The following is a 20,231-nucleotide window of genomic DNA, read 5'->3' as shown; positions in this document are numbered from 1 at the left end:
TTAGTGCATAGGATATTATGACCAAGAATAATGAGTATTTTGCTACCAACATCATGTTGAACTCCAGTGGTTGCGAGAATCTAAAGCCTAGGGCTAATTATTCCAGTACAGACCGAGCTACTGTTTTAAGAGACCAAATCTGCCTATAGCTCTAGTTAATTCCCCAGAGGAAAGGGCAGAAGCTTAATGGATAAGTTAACCTTTGGGTTGTCATTGCCTATTACTTAGCAGTCAGTTCTGAAGTGGTATCCTTAGTTTGAGGATAATGGGAGTGGCATGGAAGAGCTAAAAAGGAAATTGGAAATAAGTTTAGAAAATGCTTGTGTAAATTTTGTCCAGAACAGCATTGATTTGAAATTCTTTAAAGTTATTCCACCCCCTCCCAAACAGTAAACACATTCCATCTGTCTCCGTCAATCATGAATTGCAAACTGTATCAGAATCACACATGTCTAGCAGATTGTGTGAAGGAATCTGTTGATAACTGTCTCTTGAGCAATGTCTCAATAATTTGACTTCATGATTCGCTATTAAGTCTATTTAAGTAAAATGAACCAAATTGTTAACCTAGTTTTTTTTTCTATCTTAAACTATAGACATTTGTTTTTCAAATATGTTTGCATATTCACCCAAGCGATAAAAGTTGGTTGATTTGTGAGCAGGGACTGTTCATCTGGAGGCCAGCTGGGATACAAATGAGTAAATGGGGAATTTGTAGCGATTCATGCTTCTGTAATCCGATTGAATGAACCATGGAGTGTTATGGAGCTGCTGTGACATGCTCGCTCTTGGATACTTTTTACATGTATTTTGTGAAGCTTGTCAGATTTTCTTCAAGAACCTGACAGGAGAACTGGGTGCAGTTATATTCTGCATATTCATTTAATATATAAAATTCTAAGTATAAGTGGTATTTCAAAAGTCTCAAACAAATTAGAGAATTTTGCGAATGCTTTTGTGTTGACTTTTAAACATTTGTCTTCGATAAATTGACCAAGTCTGTGAAATAAGTGAGTGATCAACAAATTGTGCATGATAACATGATTTTTTTAAAAACGCTGTCTTGTTCAAGCACTTTATACTTTGTATCACAGTAACACTTACCAGTTCATCTGGTGCTGGATTTACTAGGTCTGAGGTATCCTGGTAAGAGGAAGCAATTAGAATTTCACAACACTTACAATACTTCATGACACATCTTTTTTTAATTCAAAGATTAATAATTCAGAGATCTAAATGGACAGAACAATGAAAATGCATTATTTTGTTTGAAGCTAAATGAATCAGTTTAGTTTTTAAAATAAATCTTTCTCCTCAATATTTTCAAGGTTTCAGGCACCATTTGTTTCAAAGTAAGACACCTGAAAATGGGGAATTGCCAACTGTAGAAAGCAATTCCAGTATTTAAATGGCTGATAATGGCCTGTTCCACTTGGGATGCTTTTCTTCTACTTGTCTGCCGAGGCTAGAGAGAGTAGTCATTATTACAGGGCACTGTCACCATCAAGCTATTTCATTATACATGATGGATGATTGGTGCTCTGAACCAAACTGCAGAAATATTAGGGCCAACTTTAACTTTGTGCAAATGGATGGGTTTTGAGTGAGATAAACTCAGTTCTGTTAGTTCAGTAAGTGCTTAATTGATGGAACACATTGCTTAAGGTATCGTGGATGCAGTTAATATTATTTCGATCAAAGGCAAATTAGATTTATTTCAAAAACATTTTGACATAACCAGTGTAAACAATTTGTGACGTGGTGTGTTATAGGTATACCATAGTTGCGGCTAACAGATGAATTTAGATCTACTGTTCCCAAAACATTCTCCTCGGGGTGGTCTTTGTCTCATTTCTTGGTGTGTGTTGGAGTAAATGCAAATGGAGTAAATTTATTTTTATGATTAATCAGCAGTGTTAGATCATGTTATACAACTGCCAGGATGAGTGAAGATGAGCTGGATGAACTTTGATTTTTTTTTAGCTAGCATTTCCTGTGCTGCTCTCTTCCTAAGCTTGCAAAGGTCCTACAAAATATTGTTCAGTAATCTTTGAATGTTTCAGTCAAATTCTTTGCATCAGTTTTCCCAGGGGAAGACACCAGCGGCACACCAGAACTTCAAGAGAGTCAGGAGATAGAGGTGAGCGTAGTGGCCATCACTAAGAATAATGTGCTGAGGAAACAGAAAGGTCTGAAGGTGGATAAATCACCCAGACCAGATGTAGGCGATTTTAGAAGCATTGGTGGTGATCTTTCAGGAATCACTGGAGTCAGGAAGGGTCTCAGAGGATTGGAAAATGGCTATTGTAACACCCCTATCTAAGAAGGGAGAGACACCAAAGACAGGAAACTATAGGCTAGCTAACCTGTCCTCTGTCATTGGTAATATTTTCGAGTTCATTCCTAAGGATGTGATTGCAGAGTATTTGGAAGTGCCGGGGAAAAAGGGGCTGAGTCAGCATGGCTTCATCAAGGGTAGGTCATGCTTGACAAACCTGTTAGAAGTCTTTGAGCAAGTTAGACAAAGGAGAGCCAGTAGGTGTGTTCTATTTGGATTTCCACAAGGTCTTTGACAAAGTGCTGCACGGGAAGCTGCGAAATAAAATAAGAACCCATGGTGTTAGGAGCAAGGTGCTGCCATGGATAGAGGATTGACTGACAAAGCAGAGAGTGGGGATAAAAGGTTCTATTTCAGGATGTCTGCCAGTGATGAGTGGTGTACTGCAGGGGTCTGTGCTGGAACCACAACTATTCATTTTATACATTAACAAGCTGGATAAAGGAGCTGAGGGCATTGTTGCTAAGTTTGCAGATGACACACAGAGAGGTGGAGGGACAGGTAGTGATGAGGCAGCGGGGAGGCTGCAGAAGGAGAGTGGGCAAAGAAAAAGCAGATGGAATGTGAGAAAGTGTGAGGTTGTGCACTTTGGTTGGGAGGATAGAGGCGTAGTCTATTCTCTAAGTAGACTTCAGAAATTTGGAGCACAAAGGAACTTGGGAGTCCTAGTTCAGGATTCTCTTAAGGTTAAAATGTAGTTTCAGCTGGCAGTTAGGAAGGCAAATGCAATGCTAGCATTCATTTCAAGAGGGCTAGAATACAAGAATAGAGATATACTGCTGAAGCTGTATAAGACTCTGATCAGACTGCATTTGGAATATTGAGTAGTCTTGATATACCTAAGGAAAGATGTACTGGCCTTGGAGACAGTCCAAAGGAGGTTTACAAGAATGATCTTGGGGATGAAGGACTTGTCATGTGAGGAGTTGAGGCCTCTGGGTATGTATTCTGAGCTTAAAAGGACAAGGGGGGATCTTATTGATTCACTGGCAGCATGGATTAGAAGTTGTCTAAAAGAGGAGGGGTATATAGAGGAACCTCAATTATCCGAAGGACACGGGCTGGGAGTATTTCATTCGGTTAATTGAATGCCGGATGACATACTTTAGCCGAGCATTGGGACCTTGCAATCTTGCCGGATAATCAGATATTCAGATAATTGAATGCTAGATAATTGAAGCTCCTCTGTACATGGGCATTTCTCATATTGAAGACCAATTGAAAGTGGTGTTCTCTCGGAATCGCTGTAGGGATCTTTGCTTTTTCTGATTTATATAAACCATTTGCAGATGGGTGTTGAGGACTAGGTCTCTAAATTTGCAGATGATACTAAGCTAAGGAGAATAGTGAATTGTGAGGATGATGCTGTGTGACTTCACAGGGACATCGATACATTGGCCAAATGGTCAGACACCTGGCAGCTGAATTTCAAATGAGGAATGAGACAATGCATTTTGGTGGAAGAAACATAGAGAGACAAACTCATTGGCACAACTTTGAGGGATGTATAGGAGCAGAGGGACCTCAGAAATTCAAGTGCATAATTCTTTAAAAGTGGCCAGGCAAGTTGAAACAGTTTTTAAGAACGTTTATAGGATCCTTGTGTTTATAAATGGAGCTGCAGAGTCTAAAAGCAAGGAAGTAATGCTACACCTCTACAAATCATTGGTCAGACCATATTTGGAGTACAGTGTTGAGTTGTGGGCACCTTATTTAAAGAAAGATGTTAAAACCCTGGAGAGAGTTTGAACGAGATTTACTAGAATGATACCAGGAAGGATGGATTTTAAAGGCAAGCAAAATTAGGGAAGTTGAACTTATTCTCCTTGGAACAAAGAAGTTTAAGACTTGACCTCTTGTACAATGATGAACAATATTGACAGGATAAAGAAGGATATTCTGTTCCCACTTTTTGATATGTCAGTAACCAGGGGTCACAATTTCAGAATTTTCAGCAAGAAAGCTAGGAGTGAGATGAGGAGAACCTTCTTTGCTCAGTGTTGTTAGCTTTTGGAATGTGCTTCCTGAGAGAGTTGTGGAGGTGTATTGCACAGGAAGTTTCAAACGAGAGCTGGATGCATATTTGAAAATGATGAATTTAGAAGACTACAGAGAGAGGGCCAGAGAATGAGAATAGAGTGGCTCTTTTGGGAACCAGGACACAGAACAGGCTTCCTCCTGTACTGCAAAATTCTAAGATTCTAAACCATCTTAACAAATACAAGATGGAAAGTTTTGACAAAATGTGTCTTTTTCAGGAATACTGAAGTTCTTTACTAGCGAATAACTCTTTGATTGAGATCTGGGAGCATTAAGAATTTTTATTGTGAGATTTTCAAATATCTACACAAATCATTAAATTTTCCAAAATAATAATCTTGAACTGCACTACTTATTGTGATCTTTTATGCTCACCACATTCTTCCGTGAGACCTAAACGTTTGTCCAAAACATGCAGTTATTAATTTTGTAGTCACTGTTCCAGTTTCCTTTAATGTAATATCTACCCATTTATTACATTTTTGTTTCTTCATTAGTTTTCATGTTTGTTTAGAGAGAAAATGATTATGCAATGATTCTGCAAATACCAAGACATATGTCTATGCATGTAAATGTGTGTTTGTATATATGTATTTATCTATCTGTTATCCACACAAACAATATATTTTTAAAAATAATCTCATGATTCTGTCATGCTAAGTCGCAGATTTTACTATGTGTACAAACTAACTTTGTTGCTAAAGGGAATTGACAAAGAGTGGGCCAATCTAGAACGAGAGGTTTTAGTTTCAGGTTAAGGGATGGCAAATTTAAAATGAAGATGAGAAATTACTTCTCTGAGGGTCGTGAAACTATGGAATTCACAACCTGGGTGGCGTGAACACAGGACACTGAATACATTTAAGGAGGTAGTTAGATTTTAAGAGATAATGGGTTGAGTTGTTATGGAGAACAGGCATGACAGTTGAGTTGAGGCCAAGATGAGATCAGCCATGATCATATTGAATGTCAGAACAGTCCTGAGGGGCTGAATTGCCTAATCCTGCTCCCAGTTCTTACATTCTTACATTCTTATATTCTTATTTAGTTCTATCAGTTTGGTATGGTAATTCTTTGAGTAAATGGGAGTTTCATTGTGATATGGGGCAGTTCCAAGAATGTTTTTGGCATGAATGTTCAGGAATTTAGTACCGACTTTTATGTAAGTAGAAGGAAGTGTTCTGAGAGTATACTTGAAAGCATACAATAATGTTCTTGTACATCCTTGCACTACGTCACTTTTTGGTTGTAAAATAATCGCGGCTGCCAGTCTAGTGATTACTGCATTGTCAGATGGGATATCTTTGACAGAAATGTGTGTTTAACATGGACAAGATGTCAAACATTCCAAGAATTTGTAGACTCCACACAGTGGCTTAAATGTGACTGAAAATTATATTTCATCACATTCTTACAATGTTTCTCTGCACTTTAACATAAACTTGTGTGCCTTGTATTGTCTTATTTTGTCTCCTATTACTTCAGACCATAAAAAAATCTTTCAACTTAATACAACTTGGTGAAATGTTTATTTTTCTGCCATGAAAATGTTTATGTTTATGAGAAGCTATTTGAAAATTGATATTTGTACTTTGTAAAAAAGCAGAACATCTACTGAGCCACACATTTCTCTCCATGAAAGCAGTAAATATATTTCAAAAGGCTAAAACTACATTGGGAAACCATGCGCAATGGAATCAAAATGACATGTTGACCAATTAGAATTAAAATTGGCCCTGTAATATGTGTGCCACACTCCTGAGAATTAGCAGTTGGTGAGGTGTTTAACTCCTGAGCAAGTCTTTGGGAAACAGAAGCTCTGGCTGTGGTAGACCTGATTTGCTATGTTGTGCTTGATTTATTCTCATTACTGAAAATGAGAGAAGGTCAAACTGCAGCTGTGCATTGCAACCATATTGTGACCTTAACCAGCTAATCGCTGCTTTAAAAGAAAGACAGTAATGGAATGCCACAAAATGTTTTCAGATTTGTTCAATTCCAGATCACTCCATGAATTATTTAAAATATTAATTCTTAAAAACATGACTAAAGAAGGCAATCTAATCTCAAATGACTTGTATGTAATCAGAATCAGCGCAGTGTTAAAAGGGGCATGAGTAAAGAGTTGCTTAGAGTCATAGAGATGTACAGCATGGAAACAGACCCTTCGGTCCAACACGTCCACGCCGACTAGATATCCCACCCCAATCTAGTCCCATCTGTCAGCACCTGGCCCATATCCCTCCAAACCCTTCCTGTTCATATACCCATCCAAATGCCTTTTAGATGTTACAATTGGACCAGCCTCCACCACTTCCTTTGGCAGCTCATTCCATACATGTACCACCCTCTGAATGGAAAAGTTGCCCCTTAATATATCTTCCCCCTCTCGCCCTAAAACTATGCCCTCTAGTTCTAGACTCCCTGACCCCAGGGAAAAGACTTTATCTATTTATCCTATCCATGCCCCTCATGATTTTATAAACCTCTATAAAGTCACCCCTCAGCATCTGACGCTCCAGGGAAAGCAGCCCTAGCCTATTTACCTCTCCCTTTAGCTCAAATCCTCCAACCCTGGTAACATCCTTGCAAATCTTTTCTGAACCCTTTCCAGTTTCACAACATCCTTCTGATAGGAGGGAGACCAGAATTGCACGCAATATTCCAACAGTGTCCTAACCAATGTACAGCCGTTACGTGACCTTCCAACTCCTATACTCAATGCTCTGACCAATAAAGGAAAGCATACCAAACGCCGCCTTCACTATCCTATCTACCTGCGACTCCACTTTCAAGGAGCTATGAACCTGCACTCCAACGTCTCTTTGTTCAGCAACACTCCCTTCTTAACAGTTTTAGAATGTTAATGAAGTCAGTCATTGAATCTCTGAATGATTGAACATTAGGACAAGTATGAACTTATTAAATAGTCAGCATGGGGTTCTGAAGGATGGCTGTATGACTAATCTCTTTCTTTTGTGACAGCCACTAACATGGTGGAGTGTATTGATGCACTTCCAAAAGGTATTTGGTTTGGAAGCTTATTTTCTTTCAAAAATTTGAGAATTGAATTTGTGTATCAGCTTTTCACTAGATATGACAAATAATTGGACCAAAGAACAGCTAGTTGTAGATCATAAACTCCAAATTGCACTAGTTAGGAGGCTCAATAAGTTTTCTAAGTGAGCAGAGAAAGTTCCAAAAGAACATAAACAGATTAAATGAACAAGTAAGCTTGCAGCAAATGGAGTTTAATGTGGAGAAATGTGACATCATCCACTTCAATATGAGAAAGGCAAATTTGAATATTTTCTTTATGGTAAGAGTCTCAGTAGGATTCTCCATAATCCAAGATTGTGCTGTAAGAGCTGCTGCGTTTTGAGATAATTTAGGTGTTGAAGGTAACTTCCTCACATTTTAGGAGCAGTAATTACTGTTTTATACGTTGTTGCATGTTTTGGAATTTATGGGGGTAAAGATCAAAACAACGGCACGTTAAAAAGGAGGAAGAGAACAAAGGTAGAGACCACATGGTCAGTGAAAGAGAGAGAGATAGAAAGAAACCTACATGCTGTCTGACACAACAGTGAAACAGCACAGCGACTGCCTTTGCTGTTTGAGATCAAGTATTTCTTGACTATCAGAGTATTTCTCAGAAAAATTAACAAACAGCTAAAATCACAGCTGACCTTGGAGGAAGCATTGAAGCAGATAAGTGCATAGTTTTTACGTGTAACCTTGCTGTCTTTTTTTAATTGTTAGTAGAGTAGATTCTTTTAGGTTATATGTTATACTGAGATCTGTCTCTTGATTAAAATTATAAAATATAAAAGATAGGTACTATGTTAGCGGGAGAGTATTTTTTAGAGCAGTAAGACTGTGGTATTTTCTGTAGATTGTTAAGGTACAATGATGACCTTTAGTAGATTGATGTGCTCTTCCTGTCAGATGTGGGAGTTTAGGGAGAATTTCCATGTTGTTAATGATTATGCTTGCAGGAAGTGTCTTTGGTTGCGAATCCTATCAGATCACATGGATTGGTTGGAGTTGCATTTAGAGGCAACAAGGAATTTACAGGAGCTAGGGAGTGTAATGGATGGCAGGTATAGGAAGGGAGAAAAGCCACAGATACAGTCAGGTAGGTGGGTTACCACCAGGAAAGGTTGGAGAGGGAGGCAGGTAATGCAGGAGTCTCCTGTAGCTGTCCCCATCTCAAAGAAATACGCTGGTTTAGAAAATGTAGGTGTGAGGGACTCTCGGGGAAATGTGGCACAAACAGCTCTAATGTCATGAGGGGTACGTCAGGTTCCAAGCGATCGATTGTGATAGAGGACTCTCTGGTCAGAGGCATGCACAGATATTTCTGCGCCGACAGTGAGAAATCAGAATGGTGTGTTGCCTCCCTGGTGCCAGGATCAAGGATATCTCAGAGAGAGTGCAGGATATTCTCAAAGGGGAGAGTGGCCAGCAGGAGATCATTGTACACTTTGGAACTAATGACATAACAAGGGAAAACGATGAGATTCTGAAGGGAGAATATGGGAAATTAGGCAGGTATTTAAAGAGGAGTTCTTCGATGGTAATATGGAATACTCCAAATGCTACAAGCTAGTGAGGGTAGGAATAGAAGGATAGAGCAGTTGAATGTGTGGCTGAGGAGCTGGTGTAGGGGAGAAAGGTTCACATTTTTGGATCATTGGAATCTCTTCTTGTGGTAGAAGTCACCTGTATAAGCAGGACGGATTGCACTTGAATTGGAAGGGGATGAATAGCAGGGAGATTTGCTAGAGCTGCTTGGGAGGATTTAATCTCGTAAGGTGAGGGGGTGCATGGTGTGGAGGTGGGGATGGTACCCAGGGAGATCGTGAGGAAAGATCAATCTGAGATTGGTACACTTGGGAAAAGGAGCAATTCAAACAATCGGGGCAGACGGGAACAAAACAGAGAACTAAGTCAATTAAACTGCATTTATTTCAATGCAAGAGGCCTAATAGGGAAGGCAGATGAATTCCAGGCATGGTTAGGAACATGGGACTGGGATATCATTGCAATTACAGAGACATGCCTCAGGGAGAGGCAGGACTGGCAGCTTAATGTTCCAGGATACAAATGCTACAGGAAGATAGAAAGGGAGGCAAGAGAGAAAGATGAGCGGTGTTTTTGATAAAGAATAACATTATGGCTTCACTTAGGGAGGATAATACTGGGAATATGTCCAGGGAAGTTATTTGGTTGGAACTGAGAAATAAGAAAGGGATGATGACCTTATTGGGATTGTATTCTAGACCCACCCCCCAACCAATAGTCAGCAGGAAATTGAGAAACAAATTTGTAAGTAGATCTGTTACCTGAACGAATATTAGGGTGGCAATGGTATGGGATTTTAACTTTCCAAACAGATTGGGACTGCCACAATATTAAGAGTTTAGATGGAGAAGAATTTAAGTGTGTACAAGAACATTTTCTGACTTAGTATGTGGATTTACCTACTAAAGGAGGTGCAAAACTTCACCTCCTCTGGGGAAATAAGGCAGGGCAAGTAACTGAGATGTCAGTGGGGGAGCACTTTGGGTCAGCAACCATAATTCTGTAAATTTTAAAATAGTGATGGAAAAGGATAGACAGGATCTCAAAGTTAAAGCTCTAAATTTGAGGAAGGCCAATTTTGACAGTATTAAGCAAGAACTTTCAAAAGTTGATTGGGTGCAGATGTTCATAGGTAAAGTGACTGCTGGAAAATGGGAAGCATTCAAAAATAAGAGAGTCCAGAGACAGTATGTTCCTGTTAGGGTGACAGGCAAGGCTGATAGGTGTCGGGAATGCTGGATGACTAGAGAAATTGAGGGTTTGGTCAAAAGCAAGAAGGAAGCATATGTCAGGTATAGACAGCAGAGATCAAGTGAATCCTTAGGGTATAACAGCAGTAGGAATATACTTATAAAGAGGGCAAAAAGGGGACATGAAATAGCTTTGGCAAATAGGGTTAAGGAGAATCCAAAGGGATTTTCTAAATACATTAAGGACAAAAGGTAACTAGGGAGAGAACAAAACTCTTCAAAGATCAGCAAGGCAGCCATGTGTGGAACTGCAGGAGATAGGGGAGATACTAAACAAGTATTTTGCATCCATGTTTACTGTGGAGAAGGACATGGAAGATACAGAATATGGGGAAATAGGTGGTGGCATCTTGAAAAATGGAGAAATTGAGGACTGCAGATCTCCAGCACCACATTTTTCAGCATTGATGTTCATGTATCCTGGTGATCATCAATAATATCTTTACTTCAACATCTTTAAAAATGTACATATTACAAAGGAGGAGGGGATGGATTTCTTAAAACACGTAAACCTTCTGGATGTAAGTTTGCTCACTGAGTTGGAAGGCTTGTTTTCAGACATTTGGTCACAAGACTAGGTAAGATCATCAGTGAGTCTGCAGTGAAGCACTAGTGTTATGACCTGCTTTCTATTTATGTGTTTAGGTTTCCTTGGGTTGGTGATGTCATTTCCTGTGATGTCATTGCCTACTCTTTTTCTCAGAGGGTGGTAAATGGGGTCCAAGTCAATGTGTTTGTTGATGGAATTCCATTGAACCATCTCCAAAGCGTTTACTTTCTTCGTTAAATAAGGAGATCAAAACTGCATTCAGTATTTTGTGATATAGTCTCACAATTGCTTTGTATAATTTCTTTAACAGGTAATAACTATAAATCGTAAGCTATGGAGCTTTCTTACACTTCTAAACTTCCATAGGGAAGCAAACATTCAGCCCACCAAGTCTCTGCCTGGATCAAGCATTTCTAAGTAAATTATATTACCTGGTTATATACTTAGGTCACTGTACCTTTCTCTGCATTTAATATTTACCAATTTTCTCTTTGAAATGTACCTGTTCTCTGTCTGTTATTTTCCTGTGAAAAAGTATTCAATAGTCCAATAACTTGAATTTAGATCCAGATAACAATCAAAGTAGCATAGCATAAGGAAATTGGATTTGATTTGGATTGTTCTGGCAAGATCCTGACTCAAACCCAATCCCCACTTCATTTGTTCTGTTTTGTAAAATTTTTTTGCAATCCAAGTCTGGTGAAACAAACTAAATTTTTAAATGTTAACATTTATATGAAGAGTCTTTTTGTTTTAATAAGAAACCATTCCTAATGTAATTTTATTTCATCTTCAGATCTGGTTTGCTTTTGTGAATGGTTTCTCCGGTCAGATTCTCTTTGAACGGTGGTGCATTGGTCTCTACAATGTGGTAAGTGTACATATAGTTGAATATTCAGTTCAGGTTGATGATTTACAGGGTTGGATGTGTACCCCATCCAAATATATCACCATCCTGTTTGTGACAAAAGTATTCAGTTCCTGTCTCTGTTCCACCTGACATTATCAAGAACTTAGGCCTTATTAACAGTTTGCTTACATCTGTCAACATTTAAAGTCAGTAAGAGTATTAAAGGCACGTGTCAATAACTCAGTTTGGTGAATATTCCCTGCCTCTTGCCAAGTTCCCTGTATTTGTAAATTTTGCTCACATTTTGCATTGCTGGAAGATCCCAAATACAGAAGGAATTTGTGCTTGAGATGATGCCCGCTCATGGGCTAATATTTCAAAGTCTCAAGCATGGACATTGAAGGGCTGGTGAGGAAGCTTGGCCACCTGCTGCTCATGAAGATATTTGCAATATGTCGGCTATCCGATAGATTCCAAAACACCATGAGCAGAATATCCAAATCTAATTAAAAGAATTTTGTACTGTACTGATGAGCTTCACAGTTCTGATCTAAAATCAGTGCCTTTCTGATGCATGAGTGATCATTACGATTTGTAGTAGACTATCTTCACAAAATCATGTATTTGATCCATGTGCATAAGCAACACATTTAGGATGTGATTTCCAGGAGGCAGACCATTTTCGCATTCACTTGGTGAAATTGGACTAGTCCCACAATTTTGACACAGACAATAAACTGGATAGCTTACAATTCAATGACCCAAAACTTTGCTGTTTCTGAGCTTTCAATAAAAGTTAACTGCTAAAATCAAATATTCTTATCTATATATATTTTGACCATTGCCAAAGATAATTGATGTAAAATGTTTCAATGTGCAGGTAAGTATAATGCAATAATAACTCTCTGGTTTAAATGGTACAATTTATAGTCAATGCACCGGCGATTTATGGGGTTACAAAATGTTAATGTGCTCACTGAGTTTGGTCAGAAAACGTAGCACAAATCGAAATGAACATTTCAAATTGACATGATTAGTAAATCTCAATTTTTACTTACCTCAATTTGTACTTTACATGCGTCAAATTACTGCTAATAACAGTTGCAGATAGCTGATAAGATATCCATGACATGTACGGCTATCTCCTACATCAATGGTATGACATTGTGTATGATGTTCAGCAGTTGTCTTCTCAATATTAATATTTTGCAGTGCCAGTTTAATATTGTTATTCAGAGCTAAGAAACTCAACTTATTTACCTGTGCATGTCAGATTTTCACAGCTCTGCCTCCCCTCACTTTGGGAATATTTGAGAGATCATGTCGAAAGGAAAACATGTTGAAATATCCAGAGCTTTACAAGACATCACAGAACGCACTGAATTTCAACACAAAGGTAACTAATTTGTCGGCAACTGAAATTATATGTCCTTAACTAATTTAGTAAGTCTTACAAAGTACCAATATTATGGTATTAGGTACCAATCCCATATTGCCTTAATAGGGTACTAACTTGGTGGAAAAAGTCTTTGACCAGTTGAGTTTCATATGTTAAAACGGAGGTGTTGAGTTGGATAGAAAAGATGGCAGAATCAAAAAGAGGAGGATGAAAGGCAGGACAGAATGAAAACTAATGAACATTAAGAAGCAACGTGATCACAGACAGTAAATGTGTTTGACAAATTTATTAACAATTTTTGAGATTATAACTAGGATAATAGGAAGCAGAAGAGGAATTTTACTTGAATTTTCAGAAAGCATTCAGAAAGGTATCATGCCAGATAAGGCCTCATGGAGTTAAAGTTGATGTATGAGCATAAATAGGGATTGGTTAATGGGCAAGACTTTGAGAGTAGAGAAAAATGGGACATTTTCAAGTTGCAAGGTTGTGCCAAAGCAAGATGCTAGGCCTTAGCTGTATATCATCCATATTAATGATTTAGAATAAGGGATAGTGAGTTTGTGATAATAGAAGTTGTGGGAGTCAGTAAGCTGATATTGTCACAAACCTGGTCCCTTTATTCTAAAAGCTGTTCCTTTTCTCAAGGATACTGTGTCCTTGGTTTTTTTTCAGAGGGTTGTAAGCAGCTCCCGGTTCCAATTAGATTGGTTTGTTAGAGAGATTAAATGGTATTGAGAGACCTTTTTGTTTATGTGTAAACAGATGAGACTTCAGGCCAAAGTGGTCATGTTCTAGAAATGACCTGTATAATGAAAGGGGAGTGGTCAGCTCTCTAGCTGAGCAGTTCAGTCCAGAACTAATTAGGAGTTTAGCTGTGTGTGAACAGGCTGCAAAAACACTCTCTCCCTTTTTGCCCTTCTAACTTCAACCTGTAATCATTTGTTCCATTTTTACTGTTTTTAAAGGGGGTTTGCTTATTGAGACTGTCACCGTATGTTCGGAATAGCATAATTAAGTCTAGTTTGGATAGACTGAGTTCTGCAGGGGTTCTTTATCCTGTTCTTTGTGTTCCATTGTGTCATTTTGTGAATACATTTTTGTCTGTTTTAAAACCTGGTAGTCAACCTAGCTAACTTACTCCGGGTAATTTTCGCTGTACGCTTACCAAAACAAATTGCAAAGTTATGGTCTGGGCTGCCCGCTTAAGAATGTTTTGAGTGATCTGGCCTAATCCATAAAAATATGGACAGACTAATTGAAAGGGCAATGAGATAGCAGATGGGTATTATAATGTGTGAGGTATTCACTTTGGTTATAAGAAAGATCTGAAATCCGAAATTTGAAAATGCTGGTGTTCAATTGGGTCTGCATATACACATTGAAAGAACCAATTGTGCATGCAAGTATAGAAAGTAATTATGAAGGCAAATGGCATGGTGTCAATTACTACAGGGGGACTGGATACAAGAATAAAGACGTCTTACTACAAAGCATTGGGATTGCACCTGGAAACTATGCACAGTGATCCAAGAAATGTTGAAAAGATTAATCAGTGGTTGAAAGGGCCATCTGATAATCAGAGGCTGAGTAAGTTGTCTTTACATTCTCCAGAGTCAAGAAGAACTGATGTGATCTCATTGAATAATAATAGATTCTGAACAGACTTGACAAGGGTGGACTATGAGAGCTTGTTTCCTTGTTGGGGAGTTAAAGCATGAGGGCCAGTTTCAGAATAAAGGGCTAATTGTTTAGGACTGGGATCAGGAGAATATCCTTCACATAAGGTGGCAGCAGAGTGGCTCAGTGGTTAGCACTGCTGCCATTGCAAGAACCTGGGTTCAATTCCGACATTGCTATTGTGTGGAGTGTTTGCATGTTCTCCTTGTGTCTGCATGGGATTCCTATGGGTGCTTCATTTTCCTCCCACAGTCCAAGGATATGCAGGTTAGGTGGATTGACCATGCCAAATTGTCCCACAGTGTTCAAGGATGTGCAGGTTAGGTGGATTAGCTATGGTAAAATGGGGGTTGCAGGATTTGGGTGGGGATCTGGGTCTGGGTGAGATGCTCTTTGGAAGGTCACTGTAGATTCATTGGGCTCTCTTCCCGCACTGTAGGGATTCTTTGATTCTGTGATAAAGAGTTGTGATGTTTTGCTTTTCTCTGCCCCAGGGCGACTTGTGGATGCTGTACTGGTGATTACACTTAAGAGTGAGATGGACAGAACTTTGGTCTTTCAGGAAATCGAGAGAGTTGGGGCCTGGACAGGAAAGTGAAATTGAAGAATTCATGTGGAATTGTAATGAAGATTAGCCATGATTGTATTATATAGTGGAGCAGGTTCAATGGGTTGTATGGTCTCCTGCTTCTATTTCTTATCATCTTATGGTGATTAGGGACAGGTATTAAATCCTTAACATTACAACAAAGCACTAATAAACAGAACGTTTGGAATTGTTAATGTTCACTCTGTCGAGATAATGTTGTGGACTGGGCAGAAATCATCAGAGTGGGGTGGACAGCTCACCAACTGTCTTCTTCCGAGGCACTCTCCTGAGGATGCATTGTCAGGGTGAGACAATGTACCAGAAAGATGAGGACGGACCATGTTGGATTATTGTAGCACTTGTGCCGCTCGCTGGGGAGGAAGTAATGGTTGTGAAGGGCTGCTGGCCAATAGCTCCATTATTCCTGGTAGTAGTAGACCTTAGTTTTGGTGCTGTAAGATGAGATCTGAAGAGAATCATTGCTTCGCACAGCAGTGCTATTGCCTTTCTGTGAGAGACACGTAGACGAAGATACAATGGAGACAGTTAAGAGCTCTATGAAACCACAATTCATTTATTAAGTACTTAAGAGGGTGTCTGGTGGGCTAGATTCTGTCAGGGAAGCGGCATGATAGGAAGGATGGGGTGACACCTTTTTGGACAGGCTTTGCACCATATGCACACAGAGCACCTCCAACTGATGGAAGCTCCACTTGCCTTTCCAATTTTTTTTACACAGGCCATTAAAGAATCTTGCCCACTCCCTGCGACTGCTTATATCACATATGATGGCATAGGCAGTACCTTATTGTTATTAATTGAACTTCTAACTCACTCAGTTCACCCTTATTTACTTATTCACATATAGTGGGCAAGCTGCCAATTTTGGGGCCAACTCAATCTCCATATTAAGAAGGTGAACTGAGTGATGGGTCTGAAGACAGCAATCTGCCCATTTTGGCATATCTTATATGCCCCAACTCAAAAAAAATATTGGAGCATATATTATCCATTTTACTGAAGTATAGTGCAATGTACACTTGTTCATCATTAGTTTCTATCAATAAAAGATAAAGATTTCCATTACGTACTAATGTTTGAAATAAGTAGCTCTTCTACTTTGTTTTAACATGCACATCTTGCATATTTATGCTTTTGCAATGTTTTCAGTTCTCTTTCTACTGGCAACAAAATCTGGACTGAGAAAGTTTAGAATTAATCAGGGGTATGGATTCCTTCTTCCCTTCCCTTCCCTTCCCTTCCCTTCCCTTCCCTTCCCTTCCCTTCCCTTCCCTTTTCTTCCCTTTTCTTCCCTTCCTTTCTTCTTTTCTTCTCCCAGTGATAATTTGGGAGTGCTTTTCTTGTTTCCCTAGTACACGTGTAAAATTCAAGTTCGGATATATTCTAGGATTATTGCTTCTACTGGTAGTTCAATAACAGCTGTGTAAAAATAAATATTCCACACAGGTACACAATAAAGGAAAGTGACCATTGGGGAAAAACAATAACTCCAGTATTTGAACGGAGACAGAGTTGGAGTTGTCACAACAGACAAAAAAAAACAGAAGAATAGATTTCAAGGAGATCCAGCCCAATTCAATGACAGGACCTCTAGTTAAAAGCTTTTGATCTGTTTCTTGGACAGATTGAGGTCTTGGTTGTAAGTTGGAAAAGCCTACAGCTCGAGGTAGCACCTGGAAAGCTTTGAGGAAGAGGGTCATGTGGGTCTAGAGGGGGTGGAGCTGTAGGGAAAGGACATTGGGATTGGGAGCAGACATCATGAAGTGAAGAGGAGGGGTGAATAGTTGCGGGCATCTGACCATATGTAATCTTAGTGGATCAGAGAAGCATTCCTGCTGCAAGTCACCCATAAGCATTGCTGCTGAAACACATTAGCTGATGGATAGGCTCAAAATTCCAACCTGGAAACATTAATAGTAACAGATAAAAAGATTTGTAGTAATATTTTAATGGCTAATCTGTTACCTAATATACCTGAAACCTGTAGACTTATTAGCCTGATATCAAAACTAGGGAAAAGCTAAAATCTATTGTGAAGGCTGTGATAAATGGACACTTAAATAATAATAATCTGATCAGGCATAGTCAGCATAGATTTAGAAATAGGAAATTGTATTCATCAAACTTATTGGAGATGTTAATAACAAAACTAATAATGGAGAACCGATGGAAGTAGCATAATTTTCAGGTGTTTGATAAAGGCCCCACAAGAGTCTAGTTAGGAAAATGAACAAAGGTGGAGTATGAGGTAATGTACTGATTAAGGACTGGCTAACAGAGAGAAGGAATAAGTGGATCATACACACATTGGCACGCTGTGATCAGTGGGTACTGTGAGTATCAGTAGGATCAGGCTCCTTATTTGGGTTTGGGAATCAAATAGAATAATCCCAAATTTGCAAATGTGCAAAGATGAGTGTAACTCTGTGCTGTGAGGAAGATGTTAAGTGGCTAAATAGAATTTGAATAGGCTTAGTGAATGAGCAAGAGCATGGCAGAAGGAATGTAATGTGGAAAAGTAGAGACTTTCCACTTTGATAGGAGAAACAGATGTGTAGATTATTTCTTAAGTGGTGAGAGGTTGGTAAGTGTCGACGTACAACAGGATCTTGTTGATGAGTCACTGAAGGCTAACATGCACAGTGCAGCGAACTGCTGGGAAACCAACTAGAATGTTGGCCTTCATCACAAGAGGATATGTGTACAGCAGTAGTGAAATCTTGCTTCAATTGTATAGGAGCTTGGTTATGTTTCACTTGGAATACTGTGTGCAGTTTTGATATCCTTATCTCAGGAAAAATGATAATGCTGTAGATGGAATGTAACAAAAGTTCACCAGTTTGTTCCCAGGATGGCAGGACTGGCCTATGAAGAGAGATGGGGCAGGCTGAACTGAAGAATAAGGTGTTATTTCGATTAGAGATGAGAATTATTTTATATTTAGTGGTTTATGAGCCTTTGGAATTCTCTACCACAGATGGCAATATAAGGTCAGTCTTTGAGTATGTTTAAGGTCACAGAATTCTTATTAGTAGTGGTATACAGGATTGTGAGGATGGGGAGAGCAAAAGTTCTTAAAGTGTTTGATCAGCCACGATTGTATTGAATGGCGTGACAGCCTTGATGAGCTGAATGGCCTACTCCTGTTCATATGTTCTCTAGCTCTCACATACTACAGCTACAACACAATGCCTGCCCAGCTATCTCTGTTCTATTAATTGCTTTAGATGTTTCAATATTTTTAAAGTGAACTTATTAACTGCATTCTTCATCTGTGACATCCTAGAGACATGGAAGAAATATCCACTAATCACATACTGGATTTCATGTGAGTTCACACTTCAGTTCTGACCAGTAGAAAGAGGATCGAAAGGGCTCTCTACCTTGAGTTGACCACCCCCCACCCCACCTCCACCACCTCCACCACCACCCCACCCCAAACCCGTCTCACTGCAGGTCCACATTCTGTGTACGGACACTGTGCAAATACAAACAAAATACACCATTCAGACTGACATTTATAGCAAATGTGGTCTAGAACACTGTGCACATTTGAGAGAAATTGGAATATCATATGTGATCTACACAGATGTATATAGCTGAAGTAAATAGTCGTCATATTTTTATGATTTCAATTTTGTATTTGACTAATTCAATAAATAGAGTCCATCAGACTAGAATTAATCTTTTTTTTTGTTGATGACCCATTACAGAATAAGGTTTCAGCAATCCAGACAGCCAGTAATTCGCAATTCCTATCAATCTGCTGACTATTCGACCAATACAAAAGTCCAGAGGCCTTCTCAAATTTGACTGACATCGTGATTTAGCATCCCTATAGAGCCTTGTACTTTTCTACTCAGTTTGTGCTGATTGTGTCTGACAGTCTTTGCCATTCAGGTCAAAAGAAATTAAGATTTTGAGGCATTAGTCATTATCTTGCAATGTTGCTTGTGACTGGTATTAACTGATTAGTTATGCCAAAACTATCAGGTAGCAAAAGAAAACTTTTTTTGTATCCCCTTTTGTAATTGGCATTTTCAAAAATTGTTTTTGTAGCTATAGCAGTTACATTGTGCTACTCAATCTGATAGCTGAGATACTGTAACAACTGGTGTTAACTGTGTATTTACCTGTCATTAGCCCCAAAAGCCTTTACTGCTGTACCGATATCCATTATGAAATCAAGTGTTTTATTCCACCAAAGGTTTTCAAAAGCAATTGACTAATTACTTTCACTGCTGAATCTCAGGTTGGGAAAATGTCTTTCAGGTGATTATAGTCTCCACTGCATTACTTAAAAGTGAAAGATCTGTAAGTCATCAGACAATAGTGACAAGAGAGGTCCAATGGCATTAAAAAGAGATTGGCTTTATCTATTGCAATTGATTTTGTCTTCACAAACACATGCAGGGCAAAATAAGCAACCTATCCAAAATGCATCCTGCATGTACATGGCTGTGATACTGGAAAAGTAGTTGGAATTGGTCATCCATAGCTGCATCTCCCACGTGTTGACTTGAAGCAAGTCTTGTTCCCCTATCACCCCTATGCTCACTAACCCACATTGGTTCTTTGTCAACTAACATGCTTGTTTCCAATGATCTTGCTTCTTCCTGTCACTGTAATCTCTTTCTGTGACTAGCACAGTTTATTTTACAGTGCTTCTATGGAGTGCCTTGAGAAATGGTATAATATTGGAGGTATTAATAAACATAAGCTATTGTTGGAGAACTTGTTTTCTAAAAGTGATTAGGCAGCGGTGTAATGATAAAATGAAATTGGTTATAAAACTGCCCATGTGTTAGAAATATGCTGCCATTGAATGATCCAGAATTTGTCATTGAGTATTTCAGGGTTTCCTGTTAGGTTGCTGCATAAATTGCTAAAGATGCAGATCAACAGAGAGCATCTGGAACCTTGGGAA

The 20,231-nt window shown here is 39.0% G+C and overlaps 1 protein-coding gene across 2 annotated transcripts in view; it reads left to right on the top strand.

Moving 5' to 3' along the window:
• Positions 1 to 20,231, top strand: part of atp8a1 (ATPase phospholipid transporting 8A1) — a 360,724-nt gene that overhangs the window by 270,309 nt on the left and 70,184 nt on the right. For both annotated transcript variants that reach the window (XM_043691994.2, XM_043691984.2), the window contains exons 27-28: positions 11,562 to 11,636; positions 12,889 to 13,011. In XM_043691994.2, coding sequence (XP_043547929.1) covers positions 11,562 to 11,636; positions 12,889 to 13,011 — 198 coding nt within the window. The remainder of the gene's footprint in view (positions 1 to 11,561; positions 11,637 to 12,888; positions 13,012 to 20,231) is intronic.

The sequence above is a fragment of the Chiloscyllium plagiosum genome, unplaced genomic scaffold, assembly GCF_037043375.1.
Source record: "Chiloscyllium plagiosum isolate Xiang-an unplaced genomic scaffold, Cpla_swu_hap1 HiC_scaffold_1, whole genome shotgun sequence".
NCBI lineage: Eukaryota > Metazoa > Chordata > Chondrichthyes > Orectolobiformes > Hemiscylliidae > Chiloscyllium > Chiloscyllium plagiosum.
This window is presented reverse-complemented; position numbering and strand designations above follow the sequence as displayed.